This window comes from Nanorana parkeri, unplaced genomic scaffold (genome assembly GCF_000935625.1).
Source record: "Nanorana parkeri isolate BGI_ZX_2015 unplaced genomic scaffold, ASM93562v1 scaffold63, whole genome shotgun sequence".
NCBI lineage: Eukaryota > Metazoa > Chordata > Amphibia > Anura > Dicroglossidae > Nanorana > Nanorana parkeri.
Genome location: NW_017306331.1, coordinates 570,109 through 585,576, shown reverse-complemented (window position 1 = coordinate 585,576; position 15,468 = coordinate 570,109). Strand labels below are relative to the sequence as shown.

The window sequence follows — 15,468 nt, the reverse complement described above, 5'->3', positions numbered from 1 at the left end:
TTTTTTACTATATAATTTAAAAAGTACCATAAATGTACAAAAAAACTAAAAAGTTTCCCTACGTTATGTTATAAAACATTTATTCTTACCCATATTTTTAGTAAAACATAAAAGTCGGGGTCACGTCGGGTAAATAGACACCAAACATGTCAAGCCTTAAAATTGCGTGCGCCTGCAAAATCGCATAAAACGCCCACGGGCGACGATTAAAACGCTTTTACTGTTTATCAGTTTAGTCTTATCAGTGATTAAAGGAGAACTATGGGGTTAGGGATTTTCCCCATATTTCTCCTTAGGGTAACGAGAGGACACAAACTAGCGTCCTCCCGTCACCCTAAGCTCAGTATACTGAGACGCCGCAGCTGAGAAGAAGCCCCCTATGGGATAGCCAATTTACATGACAGGTCCTCTTTAGGGAGACACCAGGGGTCTCCAAGACCCCTAATGTCACCTAGGGACCTCCAGAGAATCTGAGATCGGCTTCATCAGCTTCTGCAGCTGGGAGAGTGACACTGAATTCAGGAAGTGATGTAATATACATCACTTCCTGCATTCGGCGACTGAGAGGAGATCAAAGGGAGTTCGTGTACTGAACTCCCTTTGATCTCCTGTCACAGAACCGTGCTGGTCCCGGCCGCATCGGGTACAGCGGATCTCGGGACCGGCAACGGCAGTGACAGCTACTGATACGAGACGCTCGATCGTTTGACTGTAAAGCTCCCGGCCGGCCGTGTAATTACAACGGCCGGCCAGGAAGCTGCTCGTCGGGCTCCACCGTCCTCTCGTCACAGACGAGTGGATTTTTCAAGCCCTGGGTATAGGTGACAAGCTATTCTATACCAGGAATAAGAAACTTAGTTATGTGGTTTGCAAAACACAAAGAAAAAAAGGTGGGCAGAAAACCTGCCTGGGGTTAATTTAAAAAATGCCATCTCCCAACTGAAAACTGTTTTTATAAAAGGGAAAGCGGGGGAAATCTGTTAAGAGTCCAGAAATGAACAAAAACAATATTGTTCTTCCATGTGTGTCTTTTTTGTTGTGTCATATTTCTTTTTAGTAAAACTAAAGCAAACCTAATGCATAGAAAGGTCAGAAGTTTGCAATGAATTAAATGGTAGCAGTGTTTATCAGATTAACAGCTGCTAACCCAGCTGCTCGGTGCTATCGTGGCTCAGTAGGTAGGTTAAATTGCTGGCTTTCAGCTCTTCCCACGTGTTCTGTGCTGTAAGGCTCTCAGCAGAGCTGTGAGGAGAAATCTTGTTAATGTAATATTTAGGTACAATAGTATTACAGATATTTAGAGCACCGAAAGAAAGAAATAAGACGCATGCTTATTCAGTCTGAATTGGCAGATTTCATAACAGCTTCTCACATTTAGCTCTTAGATGGAATATTTTATAGCAGGGATTTATAGCAGGCGGAAATCTCGCCTTGTTTTTTATGTAATGGTTTATAGCTAGCTACAGTACATGTCCACACAGTCACAAGTTGCCACTTTCACCTGATCCTTAAAGCAGAAGTAAACAGCTGTGTAAATGTTAATTTGTTGCCCTAATGTGCAAGTATGCACAGCATACTCACACATGAGGGGACACTTACCTTACAAGTGTGATGTTCTCCAATGCTGTCAGGTCGATCTTCATTCACCTTTGCCACCATCTCCGCCGCCGACACTTGCAGATTCCCAGAAGTCTTCATTAGCCATTAGGTGGTCAGCTTTACAGTCACTGCATCAACATTTTGCAGCACTGATATCTTGTACTAAAAGGAAATGATTTGCAATAAAAAATGAACTTGAGATAAGGTTTGTATCTGCTTCAAATTGCTGCTACAAAATCATTGTGTGACATAGTCTCTAGGGTGGCCACAAACATGATGTGGGATTTGTGTGGACAGGCTTTTTTATTTTATTCTCCCCCATACAAGTCAATGGGAAAGCAAAAGCAGCTTGAAGCAGTTAATGCAGCTTAGAATGAGGTCAACTTCAGGTCAAAATGCATCTCTTGGTAAACTGTGAATGATCTCAGAAATGTACCCATCGGCAGAAGCCCAAAGTGTGTCCAAACACGCCCCTAATAAGGTAACCTTATTACATAATGGAGACATTTCCCAATGGACACCAAAAAATGAAACCGTATGCAAATGCTGGTGTTCAGTAAACAGTGCAAAGGGCAACAATCCATAACAAACAACCAGATTTCATTTTATTGAACACAGACCAGTGCAGCAAGTATTTGGATTGGCAGCTGTGATTAATGGACTATGCCCTGTCAGATATTTTATTGAATAACCCTCACAGAGAAATGAGATAAGTAATAAATAATTTAGTAATCCATTATATTATATGAAAATGTGGATTCCTTATTCTGTAGATCTCATTGCAATCATTTGTAGCATTTGACATTAGGTCTGAAAAGGACAGCTCAGTACACTACACACTCTTGTGTTTGCCAGGCTACACTAAGCCATTCATCCCAATCATTTCCCCAGGAAGTGATAGCTTTGAATCCACTGCCAATGGCTACCAGTATCCTTATTTATGAAATTCAAAGCATCCCTAGCTCCGCCCTCTGTAGTTATTAGGGGAGGAGGCTGCACAACACAGAATGCTGGGAAAAAGCCTGAATCCTTCCTGACAGCTTTGTGAACATCTTGCAGCTGTGGAGTATATAAAACTGGGATTAAAGATTACCTGACCAGAATTTTGTAGCTTTTCATCAATTTATTTGCCTGAAGTTGTTTTTTTAGGGAAGAATAATGATTTTGGTCCTTTTCGTGTTTGCAAGTTTATTAACCTTTTTTTTAAATACTATTTTTATAGCTTTGAAACCATGCTAAGATTTTCAATACGTAAGCCCAGCACTGTCTACATGCTTAAATAACCATGTCTATTAAACCTGAGGGTTCCATCTCTACTAGGGAAGAGGAAGGGGGGTGGTATCCCCAATTGACCTATTCTACAGTCTGTGTAATCTGATCTGCCAACCATCTTTAATGTTGTATCACAATATAGCTATAGAATTAACTAGGGAAGCAGCTGCAACCATTTGGAGTTCATCAGTTACTGAGCACAAGTAGTATATATGAAACATTCATATTTATTATTGAATATTTAAAAAGATTTCATTGTATGTATGCATAATTATCAAGAAACACTGTAAAAGTAATCCCTTTAAAAAATAGATAATTATCCTAATGTTTAATGATGTAGTACATGATTAATTGTATTATTGTTGGGGCCCTATCTGTAAGTTTGTCTTTGTTTTTTGCAAACTGGATGCATTTGTGTTTCAGCTAGTAGTTGTTAGGATCTAGTGATCTCAAAATAATTACTATGGAATGCCATTTGGGGTCTTTATTGATAGGCTGAGCACCCTGGAGCTAGTAAATGCTATTCTCTTTTGTAGCCCTCATTGTTTAGCAGCAGTCAAATATATATTATTATCTATTGAATTTGAATTTTTAATTATTGTTTGCAGGATCCCAGCGGGCATCATCTATTGCAGCATCACGCATGGAGCAGGCTATGTCTGAGATAACTATGCACAGCAGCGCTCAGAGGCAGGGGCCAATGCAGCAGTGGATCACTCTCGAGCAGATATGGCTTCAGGCTGGTGAGTGTCAAAACATATGTAATGTATTGGGCTACATTGCATAACTTATATACAAAACTAGGATTCACTATTCTAACAAACTTATAAATATTTCAACCGGCAAGACTGTACCTCTACAATTTAGAATAGAAATGCAAGCACTTTTCTTTCATTCTGCTCTGTTTTGCGAAGTGGTAGTGCTGGATCTAAGTCCTTTAAAATGGTATCTCTCACATGAGCTGATATCTGTTTGAAAAAAAAAAAACTGCTTCAGAGATCCAACATCTGCAACTGCCCCTTAGTTCCAGGCCATGTGCTAATTCTTGGGCAGTCATGTAAACCTGAATAAGAACAATTTTGAAACTATTATGTGGCCTTGGAGTTGGAGAATGGCTGCTGTCATCAAAGATTTGACACTGTGGGGGTGATTTACTAACCTAAACACACGCACGCACCAGGTGCGTGTGATTTTCACACAGCAAAACGTATTTATCAACCAAAAAGTCTCTTAAAGCATATTTCCACTAATGCCATATATGGAAAAATCATGCACATGATGCATATATAATGCTGCTTCACAGTTTAGACAAAAATGGTTAGCTCATGCATTTACATTCCTGCATTCATCAACGCAAGCAACACAACATAGAGCTAATTTACACAACATCACCTTGTAATTCATGCAGGGGCTTTGCACAACACACCTGCTGGGTGTGTACACACTACAAAGGTGTTTAGATTCCACCCATAGATCATGCTGGGAGGGAACACACTACAGAGGTGTATACATGTTCGTGGTGTGTTTATAAGGTTAGTAAATCAACCCCTGTTTCTCAGTCAGGTCCTGGATTATAAAACAAAAGGCAACCCACTGGAAAGTATAGAGTCTGTCATCACTTAGTGGAGATTAAAGGGCTGTCGCCCTTGGTTCACTACTTAATTTGCTGCCCTGGAGTAAGTATATAGAGGGGGTAGACAAAATAATGTAAACTCCAGTATCGTTTGGTGTTTCAAGAGCAACAGTCTCCATGGTAAGCACATAAAGTAAAGCAAGAGTTCATCAGTGAAGAACCGCGGTCAAAACCAAAATTGAATGAAAGGGACTGTTGAACACGAATAAGGATCATGTCCAAACAACTAAAAAGTGCCAGTAGTTGGTCAGGATCACTCATTTTACAGGCTTGCTACAAGTCCATGGCTTGCTGAAAAGTTAAAGCAAGTAGGGTTATGGAACTCACACCTTACAAACGAGTCGGCAGTGGCAGTTTCCATGGGTACGGGTTTACATTTAGCATCAGAGGGTAAAGCCCACTTGAGGGGACTGTCAGGAAAGATTTTTAATTGCCTTCTTGTTTCTCTGCACAATTATTAGCTTTTACTAACTTCCATAGCCATTCTGAGGCGTCCTAACTCTTGGACCGGTCTTATTCTTATTGATGTTTTTCATTGATTTTACAAAATGGAGAAAGGCATAAGACACTATAGCATGCAGGAAGATAAGGTGATCTTCGGTAAAGATCTCACCACTGGGGTCTCCAAGACACTCTGTGATTAAAAAAACCCATATATTTTGTTGCAAATTCTTAGATCAGTCTTGGACACGTTACAGTCCCAAACTTCAGATGTTTATTGCATTAAACCTAAGGTCATTAATATGATATTCTCTAAAGGTCTTTACAGCAAAATATTACTTTTTAGCTATAAAATTATGTGTGACATTAAAATGGATATTTCTTATCAAGCAATATGGCCTGTCAGAGAAGGCCTCTCAGATGAATCCAAAATACCTGCATTAGCTCTGCCTGCAGCATAATTTAAAATGCTGACAGAATTTTGATTTAGATTCTGTCCTAGTTAAGCTCAAATCTCATTTTATACAGTACAATACATGACAACTTATGTGAAAATAAAGATTTTTGCAGTGACATCTATAATTGTTGCACATAAATGAGATTAACGTCATTTTCAGTATGGAAGGAACAGAGTGCTATAGGAAATTGTGTGTGTATGTATGTGTGTGTGTGTGTGTGTGTATGTGTGTGTGTATGTATATATATATATATATATTTCTGTGCGTGTTGTATGCTTATAATGGTGACTTGGGAAGACAGGAAGATGGACATATAATTTAGAGGAACATTTTATGAGACTGTTTAAGAATTTTAAAACTGTATAAATATAATTCCATTCATGATAAGGTGAGAGTCTTGATAGTGAAATGGCAGACACGTTGCGGTAGATGAGGAGTAAAATGATTAGGGCACAGACTAGAACTTTGGTTGTCTCTTAAGTTAAGGCAAGGGGTATTTTCAGGATGATGCATAAATTACATTGTCTGTACTTATCCTGGATGTTTTGAATAAAAGAAAAGAGCTTAGTCAAAGGTCACATCTTTCTCTAGTATGTTCCCTAAGTAAGTAGATTGACAGTACCTCTGCTTGCCCTTCACTTGTGTTCCATAACCATGATGAATGGCTTTGTTAGCCAGTAGTAAGGCGTATAAGGGATGGGTTAGAACTCAGCTACATTAACAGAGGTCAGGATTTGCATAATAGAGTGCCTGGGTTTTCAGGGCTGAGCACAACAGTTTTGGGGATGGCACTTTACAGTATGACTGTGCCCCTGTGCAAAGACATGGTTTGATAAGTTTGGTGTGGAGGAATTTGAGTGGCCATCACTGATCCCTGACCTTAACCTTTCTGAACACTTGTGGCATGTATTGGGATGAGGTCTTCTTGTCCAACATCAAAACCAACATCAATACTTTACCTCTCAAATGCTTTTCAGGCTGAATTGGCACAAATCCCCTCATAATCCTAAATCTTTTGGAAAGTTTCCTCAGATGAGTGGAGGCTGCTGTAGCTTTAAAGGGGAGGCAAACAACATATTAATGTCCATGGTTTTCGAATGGGATGCCCAACAAGCTCATATAGATGTGATGGTCAGATGGCAACAAACTTTTTCCCATACCATGGCACTGCTAAGTCACTTTTTTCTCTACATTCATTTTAGCTGCTTATGGAGATGTCTTTAATGCTACTTGTACAAGTTCTAGAGTTGTTATTTTTTATGTTGGAATAATCCATATTTCTGTTCAAATGGATCATGTTATTAGAGTTTCTGCTTGATCCTGACCTTTCTGACCTAGTTTGAGTTATCTTACACCCCCAGGGCTCAGAGGACTGCAGTCAACGTTCATAATTAAAAATGTAAAATTTTAATCGATACAATACTGCTTTCCATTCAAGGTCCCTGTGTATTAACTAGGCAAAAGTGCGTACAACTGTATAATTGATGTTCTTGTTGTATAATTTAGATTGTTGTGCCTTCCACCTGTTGTAATAAATAGAAATTATACATACGGTTGGTAACTAGGCAAGAGGATAACTGGCTGATCGTGATCAGAAAGTAAAAAGGACTGTAGCCTAGAGATGGATATTTTCATATGATCAGAAGCTGTTAAATCCCAAAACATAACCAGTTAATTATTTACCTATTTTCTTGCAGTAAAAGAGCATCTTAGGTTCCAACCAAGCTTCTGACCCCCTTAAATTTATATGTGTTGGCTTAGCTCACACAGTGCATCATGCTGACTGACAGCAAGGCACATGCTTTCTACCATGTGAGCAAAACATTTTCTGGTTTAAACCTAACCAGCTATGATATACTGTAAACAAGAGTGTCTGCCCTGGTGACAATTTTATATTTCACACTTGTTTGTTTGTTTAATGTGGACTTTTCAGTAACTTTGCAAGTCTGCAGAAACACTTACCTGATATATCGCTAAAGAAAGCAACAGTTTACTTTTGTGAAAAAATCTACTTTTAACCATTAACCCTTACCCTGTCAGAGCTATTTTTGGGCATTTTTTGTGCATATGTTAAAATGCACATTTTTGGCCTGAAAATTGATTAAAAACCTCAAAGTATATATTTTCTGAAAGCAAAGAATAAAATGGTGGGAGTTGCAGTTTTTTTATGTCACAGAATATTAGTGTAGTGCTCACCCCCCAAGGAGCTGCTGAAAATACCCAGGTCATCTCTAGCCTGTCTAGGGATCTTAGCAACCAGCTGCCCCACTAGCATTAACCACCCTCTTACCATGACCAACAGAGCTGAGATCTAGGCCAAAGGTATGCTGTTCAAGAACTTTTATTAGAACTCTTGAATAGGGAGAGAGGGCTTAGGACTTTGATGAGAAAAATAGACAGACTGCAGACTTACAATTCCCTTTCAGAATTCCAGTGCAGATTCAATAGGAGCACACACTGACACTGGGTATTTGAGCAAACGTTGAATAGGGATTGACACAGAATCTTTAGTACTAGATACACCAGACTTGCTCCCTGCTCCTGAGGTCCACTCTATTCCAGACACCTCTATAAGCCATCAGCTTCCCTGGTTCTCCTCCTCAATCAGTAGCAAAGGCCTCCTTCACCCTAAGGCCGAGCCTGGGGGCAGACTGGACAGCACCCAGCCCTGACTGGACACTGAGCTATCCCAGAACTGGACTGACTATATGGCAATTCCCCTGAGTATATAAGCAATTCCCCAGCATGCACCACTGGCTATGAGAGCCCCAGTGATTGGCTGGTGGACTGCATACACACTCACAGTGTCCCCCATTGGTTGTCTCACACTGCAGCAGAGTCACACTCCGCTCAGGTAGGTACAATCAATAAAAAACAAAGTGCCCAGCGCTAATCACAACAAAGTGATAACATAGTGTTCTTTCTGCTTTGCACTTTTGGATTGAAATATTTTAAGACTTTGTATTGATGATAATTTTATTAGCTACTATTTATTCATTTATTGATTTGTATTTGAAGATGATCTATTTATCATGTTATACTAAAAACTATTTTGTACACGTTATCATTTATTGAATTTATTCATTTAACTGCATTCATTGATTTTTAGCACTGGGCATCAGGTGATATTGTTACAGAAGGGGCATTTTTGCTCTGAGGACAGCCGCTTTTTGTATATAAGGGTTACTAGTAGCTAGGAGAGCAGGTCTCTATCGTGAATATTTTCTAAGTTGTAGCAATTTAAAAGGAGTGAAGCTGCAGCAGAGGCTGATCTTTGTCATGCTGGCTTCACACCTATGCAATGAGGTAACTCACACTATACCAAAATGCACAGTAATGTACCATGCACACATTTGTGTTTTGTTATGCCATTCATTTTAAATAGCACCCCAACACGCTAAAGAAATGCTCCTCTGAAGCCCATGCGTTGCAGGTCGCCACAAGGCATGACAATGCGCTAACATGTGCTTCGTCATCTGTTGTAGTGCATTGGCAGCCTTTTCAAATGACTTAGTTGCTTTAACGCAATTCAAATTATTGCACTGGGCCACACATATATACAGTATGTGAATAGGACACAGGCAGCAGAATTTACATGATTGTGTCATCTGTGTAGATACTTATCCTGGATAATACCTAAAAATACAGTACAGATCACTTCTTTGTCTCCGCTTCTCTTGTGCCTCTGGTTGCTTCCTCCACCATTAGGGAGACGGCATGGTCAGACCACTCTTTGGTGTTGATGGGACTCACTACACTATCACTAGCTGCTAAACCTTTTTGCTGGCGCTTGAACGAATCTCTATTGGGGGATGCGGTAGTACAAGGTTTGGTCCAATCACACTTGGAATCCTATTTTGCTATTAATGCCACACCTGATATGTCCCCTACTATTGTATGGGCGGCCCATAAGGCGACAATTCGAGGCCGACTAATGGAATTGGCTACCAGAATAAAGAAGAGGGCAACCAGACGCATAAATGAACTGGACATGGAACTTCAACGTTTATCTCGGGCTCATAAGCAGACTCTGTCATTAGATCTCTTGAAATCCCTGGATAAAACTAGATTAGAATTGAACTTGTTACTAACTACTATAGCGGAAAAAAGTCTTCGATGGTCAGATAACAAATATTATGTCCATAAAGACAAAATTGGTACCCTTTTAGCTACTAAACTATCCCCTAAACCTAGAGTCTATATGTTCCCTAAAATTCGATGTACCTCTGGCGCATACTCATTACATCCAACAACTGTTCTTCAGGAGTTCCACTTGTTTTTCACTAAACTCTATCAGGATAGTAATCTTGTTTCATCCGATTCATTGCGATCATTCCTTAGTGAGGTTCACCTTCCATCCATGTCACTTGACCATTACATGATTATGGAAGCACCCATCTCGGCACTGGAAATTAAACAGGCTATCAAGCAGGCAAAATTGTCATCTGCTCCAGGTCCGGATGGACTGCCTGCTGGCCTTATATTATAAGAAGTTTTCGGGTGTTTTGGTGCCTCACTTGGAGAAATTCTTTAATGAAGTGAGACGGGGGAGTCCCTTACACACAGATTTAAATAGGGCCTATCTTACAGTTGTTCCTAAACCCAACAAGGACATGGGTGAAATTTCCAATTATAGACCGATCTCCTTGATAAACAATGATTTAAAACTCCTAACTAAAATCGATTGAGCTCCTTCCTACCCTCCTATATTCATAAGGATCAACTGGGCTTCATTAAGATTGGCAAGGCCCCGATCAAATTAGAAGGGCCATTGATATTATCACTTTGTTTGCAGTCAGGGTGGGATGGAGGGCAATCACAATCTGGGCTTCTGTTGTCCATTGACTTACAAAAGGCCTTTGATTCAGTGTCTTGGCAATATCTTTTCCAGCTGCTTGAGAGATGGGGTTTTGGCCCCCTCTTTCTGAGCACGCTGCAGGCCTTACACCCCACCATGTCAGCACAAATTAGGCTACAGGGCCACATCTCTGATTCCATAGCTATCTCGAAAGGCACACGCCAAGGTTGTCCACTTTCCTCACTGCTTTTTGCATTAGCGCTAGAGCACCTAGCGATTGCGATCCGTGCTAATGTTAATATTAAGGGAGTGAGCTGTGGTAGGCAGGAGCATGTGTGCTTTATTTGCGGATGACTTGCTCTTGTTTGTCACTTCACCCTTGACCACACTTCCTAATGTCCTGTCGTTGTTGACTCAATTTGCTGGGGTATCTGGATTGCGGGTCAATGCATCCAAATTATTGGCTCTTAATATCAATATGTCCCAGGAATTGTGGTCTCGGTTGTCGGAAAATTTTGATTTTACCTGGTCCACGGAGACTTTGCAATATCTAGGGCTTAAATCTACACCTGTTTTTTTACAACTATATAAGAAAAATTATATACCCCTGTTTCACCAACTCCGGGAGGATATGTCTCGATGGGACTCCTGTAATTTGTCATGGCTGGGTCGCATTCATGCACTCAAAATGACGTTGCTCCCCAAGATCCTATATTACTTTCGGGCTCTACCTATAGCTATGCATAAGCTAGACCGTTTGAAATTCCAATCCTTAATTATTAAATTTGTTTGGCATGGAAAACATCCTAGACTCTCAAAAACTGTACTGCATCGTTCCAAACGGACAGGGGGTTTGGGTGTTCCCAATCTCTTGCAATACTATAAGGCAGCGCGGGTGGTTCAGCTTTCCTCTGTATAACCAGGATCCTAATGGAATCTCTCTCTGCCTCGGGTACACCAATTGATGCCTTGAAGTGGATGTCCCTGAGGCAGAGGCCGGTCATTCTGGCCCCGACCTTGTCTTTTTCTATGACGATATGGGACTCATTCCAAAGGGGAGGTGGGTTGGTGTCGCCTCATACTCCTCTGACTCCCGTCTTCCATAATCCTAGTTTCCCCCCCGTGGGAATTCCTGGAGTGTTCCATTGGTGGCAAGACAAAGGCCTGTACCGCATAGCGCAATTCTTTAAAGGTCGTAAGCCACTTACTTTGACCTACTGTCGGTAGGTTTTGCACATGCCATCTTATGAATACTTTCACTATAGACAATTGTTACACTTTTTAGGTTCTTTGAAAACACCTAACGTGATGTCTCCCTTTAAAACAACCTACGAACATTGGTGTCCTGAGCTGGGGGCCAGTGGGGGGGCGTCTCGCTGCTCTATTCCCTCTTGGTAGACTCTGAAAGTAAATTACCCTATATGTTAGCTTGGGAACAGGACCTGGAGACGGTTATTGCACTGGATGTCTGGCATCAATGTTGTTCCCGTGTGTCATCTGGTTTACTCAATATTTCACTAATAGAAGCTAATTATAAGGTGTTATCTAGGTGGTATATGGTTCCTGCCAGACTAGCAAGAATATACCCAGAGGTTTCTCCTCATTTTTTTGCGGGGATGTGCTCACCCGGGCACAATGTATCACATATGGTGGGAATACCCTAGATTTAGACCCTTTTGGAACCGGCTTTATGCTCTAATATTTAGGGTTACTGGGGTGAGGATCCCACGAGATCCCCAATATCTGTTGCTGAATTGCCCGATTCCAGGAATGTCTAAAACTTTGGATAAATTAATTACTTTCTTTTTCTTGGCAGCCAAAATAACCATAGCTAGGGCTTGGAAATTGCCAACAATTCAATTCCACTTGGTCAAACAAAAAATGTCGTGGATCATGGTCCATGAGAAACTTCACAGCAAGATACTGAAAAATTATTTGAATTGACCTGGACCCCCTGAAAGTTATATACAGGGGTGCTGGAAACCGGGTAACTTCCATTGTACAATTGTTCTTTTTTGGGGGTTCTATGTTTAATGTTTAAATAGATGTTGGGTTATCTGGTCGGGGACGGATCTACTCTTTTTTTTTCACCTGTATACAGTATGTGAATAGGACACAGGCAGCAGAATTTACATGATTGTGTCATCTGTGTAGATACTTATCCTGGATAATACCTAAAAATACAGTAAGCTTTTGTTCTTTTGCCAAATTATTATGTATATATATGTGTGTGTGTGTGTGTATTGTAATGAAATAGAGAGTGGACTGTTTTATGTGCTAGGATCTGTTAAGGGGGCAAGTTTTGACCCGCCTGTGCTGTATATTGCTTTCAATTTTGGACAAATATGAGTTTTTCTGAGAGACCTAATAGCGAATTAGCGAAATAGCGAGTTCCTCAACGTTTTTGCCTCCATAATAAACTCTGGACACACCATGCCTTTTGCAGGCCTGGCTCTGTTGAATTGTTCGCTATGTTGGTGTTTTGATCTGTATTGTGAACTGCCTGACATTTCACATTAGCATTCTTTTGCTCTGCAGACAGGAAAGCATCAGCGCCACGCCAATTATTTCCCTACCTCTCTAATCTAAAATGATAGCATGCAATGAGGGGAAGGGTATCCGGGCAAATAGCTGCTGAAAAATGAATGGAGACAGTTGAATTTTGCTTTCCGATGACCCACATGACTATCTGGAGAGTTACTAAGCAATGCACATAGTTCCCCCATGTCTCTCACACCTTGTGAATGGTGAATAATGCATATTAGGGATTTTATGCCACTGTCAGAAGCTCCTTTCACACTGATCTCAGCATGCTGACTCGTGGGAGCTAATCAAGCTGCAAGGCCTGTGACCGAGCAGAGACTGCAGGGCAAGAGAGGGAAATGGCATAGGCTTGACAACCTGTTACTGGGTGTGTAGGTGAATAAAAAGCAGAACTGCCAAGCTTATAATCCATGTGAGTTTTTTCAATTAACACCTTTCTGTAAAAAAAAAAACCCCTGTTTATTGTGTTTGCAGGCTTTATTAAAGAGCCCCAGGAAAAAAAACAACTTACCCTTGCAGTGGAGATACCCCCACACTGCAAGGGTTAAGTGCTCAATTTGATCTAGGGGCTGGAGTAAAGCCGATTTACTTACCTGATCCTGAGTTCCTCCAGCCTGCTAGACCGGTTCCAACAGCCTCTTCTCTCCTAGGCTCCGGAGGTCTAAGGACAGCTGACCGTCATCATGTCTTATGCAGGTCGACCTGCATTAGACGTGAGGACGCTGAGAAACACACCATAGCCGGAGTGGCGTGGAGAGAGGTAAGCACTGACCGCCGTAAGTGAACCAGTTTGATTTGAGTCTCCTAGACAAAACAAGCACTTAACCCTTGCAGTGTAGCCCAGCTGCAAGGGTAAGTTGTTTTATTTGTCCAGAGTTCTGCTTATACATACATTGTACACTGAGTGGCCAGATTATTGTTGGCCCAACGAAGTACTGATGGAGTGGTCATAATAATCTGGCCACTCAGTGTATATTTGCCATTGTTTCCTTGTTACAAAGATCTAAGCTGAGTTCTTGTCCAGGTGACAGGACAGTAAGTGAGGGCAAATCTTCAGAATGGAGCTACAGGCAGCGAAGAAACCTTGATAGGGTTTCTAAGTGTTGTTTACAATTCTATCCACCACCTGGTCTACTGGAGCAAGGCCGCTGCTTACATGCAAAGAGTGACTGGGGAGAGATTTAACAACATACAACAGTAAGACAGTATAAAGTAAGTTGTTTTTTTAGCACTCTGCACAGTAGTCATTCAGTCACTCTAATATTTTTAAAACTAACTGGGTTTTAAAGTAGAATTAAAGGCAGGGCACTTTTTATCTTAATGCAGAGAATGCATTAGGGTAAAAAATGCCCAGTACCTTTCTGTGTTCCCCTGTCCCCCTCACACACTGTCAGCGCCGCTTGTCACCGCTGCCGTCCCCAAAGCATTCCTACTTCCTGGTCCTGGGGGAGGTCGAATGAGGGCAGAGCTCCTTCTGCTGTCAATCAACCTGTTGGGCTGAGACAAGGGGCGTGGCTTGCCGCAGGGCTGTGTGTGTCTATGGACGCACACAGCTGCTCCCAGCACGCATGGGTGCCTCCACAGCAGCTGCTTAGCTGTTGGCGGCACCCGTGCAGGGGGCCAGCGCCGTGGGGACCCACTAGAAAACAAGTAATTAAAAGGATTTTTCTTAAAAAGAACACAGGATATGCATCCCACACAAGAGCTCCTGTGTATACAAATAAAAAAAAAAGGTAAGACATTAATGTCACTTTAAGGATTGGGTAAAACATTACCTATCAGGGTGGAGGGTTAAGTGTTAAGGGCTTATGTTAGAGGTTAGTTCAGGTAGGACAGGGTTAAGTGTTAGGGTGTAGCTTTATTATAAGGCTTGTTTTTGTTCACTTTAGGGGAGCTGCAATGGACTCATAGCTCAGGTGTCATAGTTTAGCAGTAACCTTTTGATCTGCCCCAACTCGTGTGTATCTTGCTCCTTACACTCTCCTCCACTACTCTCTGCTGGAGAAGAATCTACACACTTTCAGCACACTGTCAGAAGACAGGCTGGAATAATGTAGCTTCATTTGATTCAGCAATTTCCAGCAGAGGCAGACACGTACGCCTAACATTCTCAATAACCTTTGGTTAACAAGATAAAAAGCCTGTCTTGGGTGACTGGAGTTGGTCCATAAAAAAAAAGCCCAAGTCACCATGAGACATGGTCCAGAACTGTGAGTCTCAGGGACCTGAAACTTGCCAGCTGTGCATTGTAGGGCAGCATATGAATAGCTCTGTTAGTGACTTTCCGGGAGGACTAACTATAAATGGGGAGACATTAAGCAATACTCCCTGGGAAACATGAAAAGAAGCTATTACTTCTGGATCAATGCCATTTTAAAAAAAGCCTATAAGTGAATATCTTAAACATTGGGTTTAAAGAGACACTGCCACTTGGATACATGTATCCTAACAGTAGCTCTTTATAATGCATGTATTGTTCTTACCATTACCTCCTACACTGAATGCAATCTTCTCTTTTTTACAGAGGTACAGGCACCCCCAGGATCTTCAACATCTGGGTATGTTGGATGTCTATGTCTGTGTCCCCTGTGTCACTATTTGGTCCATTCAGAGCTGCAGGGACACACTAGTGCCAGTGGGTGGAACCTGGAGCTGGAAAAAATAAGTATTCAACAGACCCAAGTATTGAAGGCTAAAGATCTTACATAAGCCTGTAACTTTGG

At 41.3% G+C, this 15,468-nt stretch overlaps 1 protein-coding gene across 1 annotated transcript in view; it reads left to right on the top strand.

The window, feature by feature from the left end:
• Positions 1-15,468, top strand: part of TTC7A (tetratricopeptide repeat domain 7A) — a 277,635-nt gene that overhangs the window by 200,462 nt on the left and 61,705 nt on the right. The window contains exon 18 of the mRNA XM_018576308.1: positions 3,480-3,614. Within this exon, the coding sequence (XP_018431810.1) occupies positions 3,480-3,614 (135 nt within the window). The remainder of the gene's footprint in view (positions 1-3,479; positions 3,615-15,468) is intronic.